Source organism: Panthera onca, chromosome D1, assembly GCF_046562875.1.
Source record: "Panthera onca isolate mPanOnc1 chromosome D1, mPanOnc1 haplotype 2, whole genome shotgun sequence".
Taxonomy (NCBI): domain Eukaryota; kingdom Metazoa; phylum Chordata; class Mammalia; order Carnivora; family Felidae; genus Panthera; species Panthera onca.
The window spans coordinates 96749083-96764840 of record NC_138348.1 but is presented as its reverse complement, the minus strand read 5'-3'; the positions used below and the strand labels follow the sequence as shown (position 1 = coordinate 96764840).

At 48.6% G+C, this 15758-nt stretch overlaps 1 protein-coding gene across 1 annotated transcript in view; it reads left to right on the top strand.

Moving 5' to 3' along the window:
* The window catches only part of TECTA (tectorin alpha), a 67497-nt gene that overhangs the window by 26459 nt on the left and 25280 nt on the right, over positions 1-15758 (top strand). The window contains exons 11-12 of the mRNA XM_060607748.3: positions 1575-2176; positions 8908-9469. Of these exons, the coding sequence (XP_060463731.1) occupies positions 1575-2176; positions 8908-9469 (1164 nt within the window). The remainder of the gene's footprint in view (positions 1-1574; positions 2177-8907; positions 9470-15758) is intronic.

The window sequence follows — 15758 nt, the reverse complement described above, 5'->3', positions numbered from 1 at the left end:
TTTCACAGAGGCATTTCAGGGGCCAGGGGAAGTTTTATTACTTCACGTCTGTATGTTCCAGACTTTCAGACAAATTCAGACAACACAATAAGTCATAAAGTGAGAGCCATTTAAATAAGTCATGTTATTTGCTATCACCATAAACCTGCAGTCAATGTTATAACATTCATAATTTAGAGACAAATGTGAAAATCCCTCCATACAGACATATTTAATCGGTGCTGAACTAGCCTTCAACTCCAAAACCGTATGGTATTGTAGTCAACGGGAGTGGAGATGGTCCTTTAGCCCAGAGGAAAAGGATTGGCTTTCAGTACATAGTGCAGAACTGTGGAGTTGGTACTTGTGGGCAGAGATTTCATTGCCGTGCAATTTATTTCTCTGTCGTGTCCCCTCTGTCCTTGGATTGTAAAACACGATTAAGGAGGGATAGCATGCATAAAAGCTAAAGAACGTTTTAAAAAGGCAAGATGCTGTTCTTCCAGGTGGTGATGGGGACCTCCACAGACCTTTAGACTACACAGACGTGTAGGTAGATTTCTTCTGGCTCTGGATTCATCCATGCCCGGGCCAGGTCGAATTCTGACAGACTAAAATAATAAAAAGACATGGAAAGGTTGCCCAGAACTCCATGATGGTAAGCAGCACGTGCAGTTAGCATTTCGTGTGCTGTACTTTGTGACTCAGAGACTTGATCTATCAGGGAAGGCTTCCGGACAGAGGTGCGGTTTGAAACGAATCTTGACAGGTGGGTAGGATTTGGCTTTGTGAGGTCCATCCAGGCAGGGGAGAGAATGTGAGCAAAAGACGGGGTGACCAAGGGCAGAGGAGGTAGAAGAGGCCAGAGGGCATGAGGAGCAGAGAAACGACAGACAAAGACAGAGTCAATCTGTAGAGTAAAAATGCCTACATAAAGTGTATCCTAATAGAAGGAAGGGTGAAGAGGGGAAGGGCATACTATTTAAGGAGACTGTACTATAGACTTCATATATTAGGTCATTAATCCTCAGAATGACTGCACTAGGTAAATATTGTCCTCAGAGATGGTATCCACAGGTCTCTATGGTCCCCAAAGTGCTGATTCTTTCCAGGACGCCGTCTCTGAGTCTCCAGAGTCCTTGAGTCAGGGGACTTGGCACTGGGAGATCTGGATTCGAATCTCTCTGGTACTTACGGGCTGGATTAAGTTAAGTCACTGAACTTGAGTTTGTTGTCTGTAAGATAGGGATGATGAGGCTTTGCTTACCCTCCCAGGTTGTCGAGCAAAGTCACACCAGACAGTCGACAACGGTGCCTGGCATGTAGTGACTGCTCGCTGAGGCTCAACGTCTCAGAATCTTCTACGTGGAGCGCTGAGCGCACCGGGAGCACAGGAGCACGAGGCGTTCACTGAGCCTTTGGTCACCCCAGATGAGGATGACAGTAGTCCAGAGCACACGGCACTCATCGAGCTCACTGTGCCGTGCAAGTAAGAGTGCACGTGCAGCGTGCACACACTCACATGCATCCAGTGAGCGCGCACACACTCTCCCTGACCTCTGTCCCTTTCCTGTCTCCTCCTTGGCCACCCTCAGCTCTGGAATGCCCGGAGAACAGCCATTTCGAGGAGTGCGTGACATGTACAGAGACGTGTGAGACCCTGGCGCTGGGCCCCATCTGTGTGGACACCTGCTCTGAGGCGTGTCAGTGTGACGAGGGCTACGCCCTGCGAGGCAGCCAGTGCGTCACCCGGAGCGAGTGCGGCTGCAACTTTGAGGGGCACCAGCTTGCCACCAACGAGACCTTCTGGGTGGACCTGGACTGCCAGATCTTCTGCTATTGCAACGGCTCGGACAACAGCGTCCACTGTGAGAGCGTCCCATGCAGGGATGATGAGTTCTGCATGGAGGAGGGCGGCCTGTACTACTGCCAGCCCCGCACCGACGCCTCCTGCATCGTCTCGGGCTACGGCCACTACTTGACCTTCGACGGCTACCCCTTTGACTTCCAGACCAGCTGCCCACTCATCCTGTGCACCACGGGAAACAGGCCGAGCTCAGACGCCTTCCCCACGTTCGTCGTCACAGCCAAGAACGAGGACCGGGACCCGTCGCTGGCCCTGTGGGTCAAGCAGGTGGACGTGACTGTGTTTGGCTACAGCATTGTGATTCACAGGGCCTACAAGCACACTGTGCTGGTGAGTAGTCACAGGCCGGACACCAGGAAAGGGGATGTGAGAATGGGGGTCCTGGGTCCGTGGGCCAGGCTGCGCGGCTGAAATCAGGCTGGCCTAGAATCCGAGAAGCATAGGATGTCCGAGCAGAGAGGGGCCCTGGAGATTTTCTGTCGTTTTATCTTGCAGATGAGGGCACTGAGCCTCAGAGCGAAAAATATTCTGCCCAAGTCACGGGCACCAAGTTAGGAACAGAAATGGTATCCTTCATAATGTAGCACAGTGTACTGGAGACAGCACAGACCTCGATTCGAATCCCAGCTTGGCTAGGGCTGTGTGTCCTTGGGCAGTCACTCCATCTGCAAAGGAGGACACATGCCTAGCACGGGTTAGGCGTCTGTAAGCGCTACGCCTGCCCAATCCACCTCCTCCCCTTTGTTGAGATCAGGATATTTCCCTGCTCTGGCCTCCTTCCACCTCTTCCAGTCTCCCCGTTGCCTGCCCCCCCCCCCAGCCCCCCTAGGATCCGGGGATTCAGGAGTCTTGCACACAGTCGGAGCCCATCAGGGGCTCTCCTACAATCTCCCTGTTCACTTGGGTGTCCGTTCCCTCTCTCTGCCCTCCACTCCCTTGATGAGGACGGGGCAGGTGGGGGTTGAGGAGCCCCGAGTGCTCATCACCCAGCCTGAGGACACCACCCGGCGACACACCCAGCCACTCCTCCTCCCAGCTCCTGCTCTGGGCACAACTGGGAGCACTAACAAGCCACCGGCAGCGTCACTTCAGCGTTTCGGAGGAGCTGGTATGGGGTGTGCACCTTTTACCATCATCCTCGCTGATCTGTGGCATCATTTATCTCTAAGGGGACTCCTTTCCATCTTGTATACATGCTCTTCTAAAATTCTGAGCTGTTACTGGAGAGTTCCCTGAGCAACGTTCCAGATCTCGTTCCTTCCTTAGAATCGCCCTAACCTCCTTCTCTGACAAAGAGAGGCTTCTGAGCTTCCTAATTGCCTGCCCTTTCACATTTATCTGAAAATGTGCCTTCTTAGCCTCTAAGGCAGGGGTCTCACTGCGCCCATGTTTCTTCCCTTCCTTGGATATTATACCCAAACCCCCGATTGCTTTCCTCTGTGCTTCCCAGAACAGTCGGCTCCTGTATCCATGATGGCATGAATCATATTGTGATTTGGGGGGATGTTCATGTCTAACTCGCTCAGTACTAGTCGTGGGCCCTTCTCGGAGGGCAGGAGCCCTGCCGAATCCGTCTTTATGTTAAATGAGCACACAGCACCCAGTCACGGCTCCACACGTTCGTCAAGTGGATGAACGAGATGGCGTCACCCTTCTCTTCTAAGGATCCTAGGACTTTTATTTTGCTGCCGGTCACTTCTTCATCAATCTGTGAGATTAAATGGCCACGGAGGTGAGGTAGGAATACATCAGATGCCTCGCCTTTAGCCACGTGAGGTTTCCAGCGGAGGTCCGGGTAGATGAAGCCATCCGGTGCAGTAATAGCCCTCTCCTCTGTGTCGTCATCATATGTGCCAAAACAAGCCTATCAGTCATTCTGTCCATGTGGTTTGCATCCTAGTTGTCCTTTTCTCCTCATCTGATCAACTTCTACCCTTAGACTTGTACATTTTCAGGCGGTTCCTTATCTCCTTGACGTTCGACATTCTTCTACCGTTCTACCTCGTAGGGTTATTTTCTTCTTTTAAAATAGAACTTGCTCGTAGGTTGTCCCAACCAGTGTATTATGAAATTGCATTTTTCTGCCTTGTGTCACATGCTCTTCAGCATTTAGGTATATGGACTCCTGAGACTTGCATGCTGTTTTCTGACCCAGTTATTTTCACACGTACACCATTGGAGCCTCATGAACACTTACTCTTTTTTGTGTGTGTGTGCCGCCCCTTCTCTTGTTCATGGTAGCTGATTCCTTGCTCTCACTGGGAGTCTCTCTCCCTTGCTTCCTGCTCTAGAACCAAGGCCCTAATGGGGCAGCTCACCTTCCAGGCCCGTGTCCTGCCCTGGTCTCATGGGATATGGTCACGGCTAAAGGCAAGAGCCATGGGAACCACACAGCTCGTTTCTTCCCCCATAAAGAGATAGAGAGGGAAGGGAATATTCATTTCCTGGGGCTGCCATCACAAAGTATCACAGACTAGGTGGCTCTAAGCAACAGAAAGTTATCCTCTCACAGTTTTGGAGGCTAAGAATCCAAAATCAGCTCCTAGCTACTGGCAGTTATAGGCGATCCTTGGCCTGTGGCACCATAACTACCCTCTCTGCCTCGTCTTCACGTGGCCTTCTCTCTCTGCACCTTGTTTCTTTGTGCCAAGTCTCTCTCCCCCTTTGAGGACACCACTCATTGGGTTTAGATCCCACCCTGATCTAGTACAACCGCATCTTGACATGATTACATCTGCAAAGACCCTATTTCCAAATAAGGTCACATTCACAGGTACCGGGGATTAAGACTTCAGCCTATCTTTTGAAGGGGGAGGTGGGGGGGGAGGGGGGACACCATTCAGCCCACAACCAGGGGTAATTAGTAATGGGCATCAAGGAGGAATCGATTAAAGGGGTGGAGGGGCAGGGTAGGAGGAGCCCAGCAGGGCCCGTCTTTCTAAGTCACCCAGATACCCCGAATGTCCAAGCTATGAACTCAGAGTATGTAGCTTTCACATCTCTGACATGAAGATCAAGTTCAGGATGCTTGAAGGTTCTTTTCTTTGGGGGCCTGAGAGATAGATTTAGTATTTACTTTGAATTATTAATATGCATTACGGGATCTGCTTGTTCAATGATTTGCATTTGTTTTTCCCATGATGTTATTATTAGTCACCATCTCTCCCTGAGAAAAGAATAATGGCCATCACAATGACAGTGTGCAGTGAAGTGTTGGGCAAAACACAGCATAGAGCCCCGGGTCACTGCTGGTGCTCTCAGAGATGGAGGTGACATGGAAGTGATTCCTTGGGACACAGGGTCCCTCTATGACTCTGACATTTCCTTGCAAAAAACGGTATCAAAGGATGCAGGGAAATCCACTAAGATAAGAGACGCTAGAAATAAATATGCTATCTGTATCCCAGCTGGGGTTATGGGGGTGGGCAACAGAAGGTGAGCCACTCCTGGGGGCAATACAGCAGCCCACGTCTCAGCCATCCACAGCTAGAGCTCAACAGAGACGGCCTCTCCCCTGCCGTGTGCCCCCAGGCTTCAGCACAGCCAGGTTCTTCATGGTCCAGGACAAGGACCCTCACAGCCAGTGTCTTTATCTCTTACTGGCAACCCTGTGGCCACCAGTGAAGGGTGAGGTTTTGAGCATCCCCCTGGCTCAGTTTAGTTTGGTGGACTTTTATCGATGCCTATTCTGTGCCAAACTCTAGGGGTAGAGAATGAACCAAATTCTGAGTTCTGTCCCAAGAGAACTCAGAGTCTAGTAGCAAAGAAAGATGCACTAGCAGGTTACGTCGACGTAAGGTGAAGTGCTCCAAAAATGTGTTGTGTGGAGAGTCGTGAGCACACGGGTTGCCTACGCCAGCCTGGGAGGCTTCAGGAAAGGCTTTCTGGAAGAGGTAACCCAGAGCTGAGCCTTGAAGGAGTATGTTAACCAGGCTGAGAATGAGATAGAAGTATTCTAGGAAAGGAAAACATCAGTGAAGATCCGAGGGGTAGCAAAGTGCGCAGTAGGAGGGGACCTCAGGACAGCCGAAGAGGCCATAGAAACAAATTGGGGCCAGTTGTGTAAAAGAAAGTTCTCTGCCAAAGATCTGGTATGTGGTCTTATTCCTGATGCTTGACTGAAACACATGTCCTGACCTCACCCCCAAGCCCTGTTCTCTTTTTCCTCTGCGGCTCCCTGCCCACCCATCAGGCTCTGCTTCCATCCCAACCTCTCCCTTCCTGTGTCTCTCTCCTCTCCGTCTGCTTCCTCTCTCCCTCCATTAGTCACCCAGAGAGAGAGAGGGGACAGTGAAGTTGGCAATGGGGGTGGCATTCATGGGGCTTCGGAGGCAGACAGAATCCGTGCCTGCCCGGCTGAGTTGAAGGGGGTTCCTTTCTCTGGGTGCTCCTGGGCAGTTTCGGAATTTGCAAGCCCTATGGTTTGAATCTGATTACATTGCCTCCCCCAAAGTATCGCCTCCTGCTTGGCACCCTGTGGCCAAGAATACAGAACGCAAGGAAACTCAGGAGGGAAAGCAAGTGGGCACAGGTGAGCCTTTGGGGGGGGGGGGCACAGCTTTGTTTACCAGTGTGGGTCTTCAAGGCACGTGGGAGTCCCATCGGCTTCCGCTTCCCTCAGTGACCTTCCACACCTGTGTTCTGTGTTTACACCGAGCCCACATCGCCACCTCTGGGCCTCCTGGTTCAGACAGTTGTGTTCCCCAGGCACCACTCCCTCCTGCACTCGGCCTCTGAAATGACCTGTCGTGCCGTGCTATTCACCCCCTCTCTTCCAGGTTCAGAGAAGGAGGCATCCTCTCCCCTCCCCCTCCCCCTGTCCCTCTCTGTCTTGCCCTCTCAGGGGTCTACCTGTCTGTCATCACCTCCCCCTCCTGCGCTAGGTCCTTCTCTTCAACCCATAAACATGTTCATTCTAGAGCAAACCTTGACCCGGATCACCCCCAGCTTCTACTCAGTCTCTCTCCTCCCTCCCTCTCCAGTTTCCTGGAGAGAGCCACCTCTGCTTCCAGATCTCCCATTTGCTGTTGAACTGTGCCTTCTGACTTCTGGCCTCCTCGTTCTGCTGAAGGTCTCTTATTAGGGTCACTGAATGGGAAGAGAAGACAGAATGACTTCTCTCCTGCAAAATGAATGGGTCTTTGTCAGGCGTGATCTCATGGCCTCTGCCATGTGTGACATTGCACCCAAGGCCTTCCATGATCCAGGCCCAGCACCCCCACCTCCCTGTCTTCATTTCCCACCACACCTGGTATTCATCTCATTCCTCCCTGACTGTCCTCCTTTAGGACCAGGTGTGCACATCATCGTCTTCCGCAGGCATGCCCGATTCTGTCCCCAGGCTGAGTCTGGTGCCTGTGCATCTATTTATCTTTATCATTGCTTTTATTGGATGATGTTATTAGTATCTGTTTAGGTACTTATCTCCGCCACGTGCCTGTGAGCAACCAGGGGAAGGGCCCTGGGCTTTATTCCAGCATCTAGCACAGTGCCTGAAACACAGCAGTGACAAATGAATGAATGAATTCTGCCTGGACAAATATTCGTCAAAGAGGAGACAGTTGGGTTACAAGGTGAAGGGTGAACACTGCCCCACAGAGAGGGAGGACAAGAGGAAGGATGTCATTTCTGGACTGGGTCAGGTTCCTTAGAGGCAGAGTCTGACATGGGGATTCTTAGGAAAGTGAGGTAAGCACCAGGGGAAGAGAGCTCAGCAAGGACGTGGTCTGAGGTGGACGTGTTGAGTGTATTCGACATTTTACTCAAGCCATGGAAAGGGTTTGAAGTGTTGGATTAATGGCTTTTGACGCCATTAAAAAAAATGGTGGAGTGTGGCAGTAATGAGTGAATGGAGGAAAGGGGCAATACCAGAGCAGGGGGACCAGTAAGGGGAGTATTCAGTAGTCAAGGTGAAGGTGGTGAGGGTCTGAACCAAAGCAGTAGCAATGGGAATGGGGGAGTGTCAGATAGGGGAGAGATTAAGGTCAGAATCTGGTCAGAGAGCCATCTTAGAACACTCCCAGAGGAATGGCCACCTGCGTCTCTCAAGAAGAAGACCAGCTCTCCTCTCGGCCCTCACAGTAATCTCTATTTTTCATCACGCACCCAGCCAGCCAAGGGCTACAGGATTCAGCTCATCTGAATCCAGAAAGGGGCAGTGCAAAGGCAGTGCAGTGTATGTTAAGGGATTTCCTTTCGCGAATTAAAAATATAAGGGAGGAAACATGTGTCAAGGGCCCTCTCAGCATGAGGCATTGCGCGGGGCACCCGGCAGGTAACGAGGGGAAGATGGATATAAAGATCAATAAAGTGTGGTTCCTGCCCTCAAGTTGCTCATGATCTTGTAGGCGAGACGGGAACGTAGACAACTAACCAGAATATAAGGCCGACTGTGATGTGTGCTGCCCCAACAGCAGCATACATGTGCTTGATCTTGGCCAAAGGTGAAGAAGAATACGAATATAAATAACCTTCTGGTTGCCCAGATGAGAGAGTGATTAATTCTCGCCACAGGCTCAGACAGCCTTGCTTTATAGAACAGGCGACATCTGAGCAGGGTCTGGGAGGAGAGAGGGAGGCTGACGGGTGAAGAATGGCATCCTAGGTAGAGAGACCAGCAAAGTCAAGTCATTCTTCAGGGGGAAAAAAAAAATCTCAAAGGGATTAATAAACTGGGGCTTACCTAAAACAAATTCACAGCAGAGCTGGAAATAGAGACACTGGCGTTCTAGATTTTGGTGTTTTCGTCTAAACTTTAATTGAATTCTTATTACCCTCTCATTACCTTGAGAAAACAGTTTGAACTCCTGGGGGAAATAATGCTATGTAAACAGAAGGCACCGAAATAAATAGGTGTATTAGTGTACAAAGGATAGTCATTTAAGTCTGTTCAAATCCTAATAATAATAGTTGACTGATACAAACGACACTGCACGCCAAGATTGCATTCACCCGGCTCAGACCCCCCTCTGGGGCTGCCGCTCTAAAGACTGATCGTTAGGAGAGGTGGGTGTTCCCGGGGCCGACTGTATTTCTCCACTGCCACCCTCTCTCTCCTGTAGGTCAACAATGAACGCTTATATCTGCCCCTGAAGCTGGGACAAGGGAAAATAAATATCTTTTCCTTTGGCTTCCACGTGGTGGTGGAAACCGAGTTTGGCCTGAAGGTGGTATATGACTGGAAGACCTTCCTGTCCGTCACGGTCCCCCGGAGCATGCAGAACGCCACGTACGGCCTGTGCGGCCGCTATAACAGCAACCCCGACGACGATCTGGAGATGCCCATGGGTCTGCTTGCTTCCAGTGTCAACGAGTTTGGGCAGAGCTGGGTGAAGCGGGACACTTTCTGCCAGGTTGGCTGCGGGGACCGCTGCCCTTCGTGTGCCAAAGTGGAAGCGTTCTCCAAGGTGCAACAGCTCTGCAGCCTGATCCCCAACCAGAACGCCGGCTTCACCAAGTGTCACAGCAAAGTCAACCCCACCTTCTTCTATAAGAACTGCCTGTTTGACTCCTGCATCGATGGCGGCGCGGTACAGACGGCCTGCAGCTGGCTGCAGAACTACGCCAGCACCTGCCAGACGCAGGGGATCGCCGTGACCGGCTGGCGGAATTACACGTCCTGCTGTGAGTCCTTCCCTCTCCCTCTCCCCTTGCGTCTCGGTGGCATGTGGGCAGGCCGGGATCCCAGCCCCCGTAGAAATCCACTGAGCAGTCTAAGGAGAGGCACGTGGAACTCAGTTTGACATCTGAAACGAGATATGTAACCTCCCAGAGCCTCCATTTCCTTATCCATAAAATGGGGACAATACCACCTATTTCATGCGTGGCTCTGAGGTTGGACTAAGATCACGTACGTAGAGCGCAGAGCACCACGTATGGCCTTTGGGCTCAGCGAGGGCACAGTGAAATTTTAAGAAAGGACCGATGGGGGAAGAGTTAGTAGGTAAGTTTGTCCTAGGACCTCAGAGGCCCCTCCCTGTGCTGGTAATTTACATGCTTTCTCTGTGCCATTCAGTTTGGCTCATCTATGTCACCTATCAGTCTTTGCGTTCATGAAACAGCAGAAGGTTAAAAGCGCGAGAAAAAGAATTAGAGCCCCTTGCTCTTTCCTCAAGGGTTGGTGTGACCTTGGAGCAAGTTGCTTTTCCTCCCCGGTTCTTAGTGTCCCCCTGATAATGCTGTGATAACGCCTGCTGCCTATACCCTTTATGCTACAGAAATATCCAGAGGATCAAATTAGGTAATTGTAAGCATAACACACTTCATGCATGCCAAGTGGTGGTGGTGTTACACAAATGGCTTGCTCTGAGCCAAGCCCAGTGCTAAACACTTTATCAACATTATCTCGTTTATTCTCCTCAATAACCCAATTAGTCAGGGAGAAACAGAGACTCAGAGGAGTTAGATAACTTGCCTCAGGTCATATGGTCTGCGCAGCAAAGTCAGGATTCGACCTTCTAACACCAAAGCTCTTGCTCTCAACTCATATCCACGAGGCTGGTGTGCTATGTACCGGAATAATTTGCCCGCATTTAGCACATCATAATAGGAAAAGATTGGGAGGAGAGACCGCTAGGGGGTTGGCTAGTCTGCCTTGGTTCATTTTCCCATCTCTACCCCATTAGCTCTAGCAAATTTCTTTTAGGCCTGACCGTATGAAAAGGCTACAAATGGATACTGAACGCTCAGCTCTCTAAATAAGTGATCCAGTGGGGGTCCCAGAGAATAAACCCCCTTTCCATCCTGAAAAAGGGGAGAGTTGGATGAAAACCCAGAACAGTGCTGTAGTGTGATGCTCACACGGCTAGTTTATATTCCCCAGAATTGGATGTTGAACTTGGAGGAAGGAAGGGAGGAAGTAGGGAGAGGGAGGGAAAAGATGCCAGTACCATTTCATCCAGGCTCAGTCCCTGAGAGAGAGATTGTGGGGAGGATGTCAGCAGGAGTGACTGTCCAGGCTAACTGGCCTCTGGTGACTTCAGTGAAATAAATGCGCCTATAAAAAAGTCAGGGTCTGGATAAGTCCCCAGAGCTGCCCTGGATTCATTGGGGTCAGCATGGGGGAGCTCGAGAGCTTGCCCTCATCTAAATCAGAAAACCAGGCTTTGGCCTCAGGGGCCTAGAAATGGTGTAGGATCAGGAAACTCCTTTGGGAAAGAGACTGCCTGCTTCCTCTTGAGACCTGCTATAGGGAGTTTCCCCTTTTCCTGTGGCCATGCCATGGTGACCGTACCACTCACTAGGATGGCTGGGACGGGCGTCCAGGGCATAGTATTTGCCACAAAGCATTGCTTCTGGCTGCAATATGCAGGGAAATCATAGGCAAGAACTGTTTTTGGAGGAGGCTAATGTCAGGGACTCTCACCTTAAATTACGGGTCTCGATTTCCTCCATGGGAAGGAAAAGGAATTGAGTTAGTAAGCCCTTTCCTTATCCATGAGGAAGAAAGTACCCTCCCCCTGCCCCCCACCTGTGACCCCATGTCTATCAAGCTTGAACCCATAGGGCTAAAAATGTGCAGGATGTAGGATGGGGAAATGGTTTTGAAAAGGTAGACTCTTTAGGATATAAAGACCATTTCTTCTCGTTCTTCTCCCTCTCCACCAGCAACCCTTTCCTCTCCCCTCCTCAAAGTTCTGCATAGACTTTGATTGCCTCCTTCATATATAATAATGGGGAGCTCTATCCAAGGCACTCAGAGCAGAGTCTGTCCTGCTTCACCCCTGTCCTTGGGCCCCATCCCTGCCCAGACCAGTTGCCTGCCAGCAGGGCTTAGGCTGGATACATTATGGCCAACCCTCATTAAGAGGGTTTGACTTTCCCCTACCTTGGCACTTCAGGACAGGGGCAAAGATCCGAAAGACAGCTTCTGTTAAGATGGATGGTGGTAGCGACTAGGAAAAAGAAATGCTAAAATAAGAGAAAAAAATCATGCTTTAAAGGAGGTATGTGGGTGGGGATGGGGGGGCGGGCACAGTTGGAGGCAGCTGAGTTTTCCATTTTGAATTTCAGAAGCAGAGAAAAGCTGCAGGAGACAGAGTCTTAACTCAGCCATTCAATCTGAGATTGGTGAACACAGAAAGCCTGTCGTGAATAGGGTTGTTAGTAACCATATCTGACTTGATGTTAACCTCTGAGCAGTGAGGGCAGGGTTCACAGTCCCCTGTCCCCCACCCCCGAGAATTAATCCAATTCAACACCCGCATGTTGAGATACGAGAACTCGTGTTTTCGGGAGAAAAAGGGTTAAACCGGAATTGTCTGTTAAACTTACCCCTTGTTGGTGACAAGGTAGAATGCTGTTGTTTTTCAATGATTTTGGCTATCCCTATCAATGGGATAATTTATTACTCAATTACCACATCTGTAAATGAAGTGGAAAACTTCACGCAAGTTGAACAAATAGGTTTAGAGGGGGGAGAGGGAGGTCAGTTGTCTTAATTACTAACCCCTCCTTAACATTCACTCAGCTGAGTCCATCATTCCTTCAGCCCCTTAATGGGAGACTTAAATTAGCTGTGTAGTTGGTGAGTCTACAGTAAGCAGGAGGAGAAGAAAATTATATGCATAACAGTGACTTGTCTCTGACTGGGTGCCAGGCACTATTCTAGGTGCCATATGAGTCCTCACTCATATTCTCCTCCCAGCAACCCTGTAAAGCAGGTGCTATTAATAGTCCCATTTTCTGGAGGAGGAAAGTGAAGCTCAGAGAAACGCAGGAACTTTCCCAAGGAAAGTGGCTGCAGGCAGTGGTCTTTCCTCTGGGCAGTGCCGCCCCTCCAACCCTGGGCAGGCCAGGGGCCCCAGGGACTGGAGCCCCCCCTGGTGCTGCAGCAGGTGTACAGGAGGACCTCTGTACAGGATCAGGTCTGCGGGGGCCGCTGAGAATTGAGTGTGATGATGTCTTGTGATCCGTGTGCCACCCCCTGCTTGACACCTGGTGAACGCTCAGTCAAGCTGAGTGTCATTTTCATTTTCCCTTTTATTCAGAGTCCTGGGTCCAAAGTCTGGTAATGAAGGGTTCTCTCCCACATTTTTCTGCAGATCCAATAAATTCTTGTTGAATTTATTCAACTGCTATTCAATTAATAGCAGAAGCTGTCACCGATGTACCAGGCACTGAACTAGGAGCTTTGTAAATTACGCCTCGTTTTATCTTAACAACTAGTTGATGAAGGAACGCTATCTGCATTTTTACAGAGGAGGAAACAGAGGTTTAGAGAGCGTAGGTAACCTTCCCAGGTGACCCTGCTAGTTAGTGCCAGAACCGGGGCTCAAACCAGTCAGTCCAATCCCCCCGCCCTTGTCCACTGTATTCTACTACATTGCTTTTATGGGGGATCCATATATCCTGCCCACCTGGGACACAAAGGCTAAATAAATCAGTGCCCTGCCCACAACAAGAGTCACGTTCACGACCACAGTAGAAATCCAGGGGCAGAGACATCATCCCCCACAGCTCTCGGTACGTCGTTTGGGTGGAGACGATCCACATGAGGAACTTTTAAAGGTTGCTTTCAAGAATCAAATGTTTTATTAACCACCTACCCTGATCTCAGCACTGTTTTGGACCTCATGGAAGACTCAGAAGGACAAAATAGTTCAGAGTCTAGTCGGGAAAATAGGATCAGCATCCTTGGAACAACAGTAGGCTAAATCAGTAGTGGATCTTCTCGGATATTAAAATGTATTGTAGAGCTTCGGTAACAAAACCAAGTTAACACTGGCGCATGAACAGCCAGATCAACCAGTGGGAAGATGAGAAAATCCGGAAATAGGCCCAAACTCTAAAGAGAAATTAACATTCAGTAAAACTGGCATTTCAAATTACTGGGCGGGGGGGGGGGGGGAGGGGGGAATGTATTTATTCTTCAATAGACAGGAAAAGGACAAAGGACAAAATAGAAGAGGGGAAATAGCGAAAGCCTCCTTTCACTCCTCACTCCAAAATAAGATCCAGACAGAACCAAGATCAAACATAAAAACGTAAGTTATAAACGTACTCGGAGAAGACAAAGGCGTTTTCGTTTTTGTTTTTGTTAATCTTGCAGTAGAGAGGGCCTTCCTCAGCAAAACACTCAAAGCCATAAGAAAAACCTCGTAGATTTGACAACTTTAAAATTTTAAATTTCTCTATGGCAAAGAGCATAATCAAATACAGGTCCAAAAAGAAAAAAAGAAAAAGAAGAAGAAGCAATTTAAAAGACAAACGGTAAACATTTTGTAACACATGACAGACAAAAGTCTATTTTTAATTTTTTTTTCAGATTTTATATTTGATTGTGTTCATTGCCTTAGACTTTAAGGGCATTACATATGTAGGCATAGTGACCTCAGGATATGTTACAACCTCTTGTCTCCCTCTTGGTTTTTAGTTATTTATTTCATTTTCATTTCATTTTTTTCTTTTTTTAAATTTACATCCAAATTAGCATATAGTGCAACAGTGATTTCAGGAGTAGATTCCTTACTGCCCTTAACCCATTTAGCCCATCTCCCCTCCCACAACCCCTCTGGTAACCCTCAGTTTGTTCTCCATATTTATGAGCCTCTTCTGTTTTGTCCCCCTCCCTGTTTTTATATTATTTTTGTTTCCCTTTCCTTATGTTCACCTGTTTTGTCTCTTAAAGTCCTCATATGAGTGAAGTCATAGGATTTTTGTCTTTCTCTGACTAATTTCACTTCGCATAATACCCTCCAGTTCCAACCACGTAGTTGCAAATGGCAAGATTTCATTCTTTTGGATTGCCGAGTAATACTCCATTGTGTATATATCCCACATCTTCTTTATCCATTCCTCCATCGATGGACATTTGGGCTCTTTCCATACTTTGGCTATTGTCGATAGTGCTGCTATAAACATGGGGGTGCACGTGTCCCTTCGAAACAGCACACCTGTATCCCGTGAAGAAATGCCTAGTAGTGCAATTGCTGGGTCATAGGGTAGTTCAATTTTTAGTTTTTTGAGGAACCTCATACTGTTTTCCAGAGTGGCTGCACCAGCTTGCATGCCCATATTTTTAATTTTTAAAAAGCTTTTACAATTTAATAAGAAAAAAAAGTTCAACAACACAAAATGTGCAGAAGACACGAAAAGGCAGTTCACAGAAGACATACGAATGGATTATAAGCAAATGTAAAGATAATCAGCCTCATAAAGAATGCAAACTAAGTAAGGGCATAGTCATTTTTTTTCAAGTTTTTACTGCTGTAGAATACACAGAACATAAAATTTACTATGCTAACCATCTTTAAGCATACAGTTCAATGGCATTAAGTACTCACATTGTTGTATTCACATTACTGTGAAACCACCACCACCATCCCTCTCCAGAACTCTTTTTATCTCGCAAAACTGAACCTTTATACCCATGAAACACTAACTCTCCAGTTCCCCACCCACCCCAGCCCCTGGCAACCAACTGTTCTGTTTTCTGTCACTATGAACTTGAAGACCTTGGATAGCTCCTGTAAGTGGAATCATACAGCATCTGCCTTCTTGTGGGCGGCTTCTTTCCCTTAGCATAATGTCCTCAGGATTCATTCATGTTGTGGTATACTGCAGAGTTTCCTTCCTTTTCAAGGGTGAATAATATCCCATTGCGTGCATACACCACATTTTGCTTATCCATTAATCCAACCAGGGACTCTGGGATTACTGGCATGTTTTAGCTATTGTGAAAAATGCCGCTGTGAACATACGTGTATAAAGAGCTCTTGGAGAATCTTCTTTCAAAATTTGTGAGCATGTGTCTAGAAGTGGCATTGCTGGGTCATATGATAATTCTTTTTGTTTCCCACGGCATATTGTTTCCCATATTGTTTCCCACGGCAGCTGTGCCATTTTACATTCCTGCCAAATTGCACGTGTTATCTTTTCACATCTTTGCCAACAATGGGTTTTCTGGGGTTTT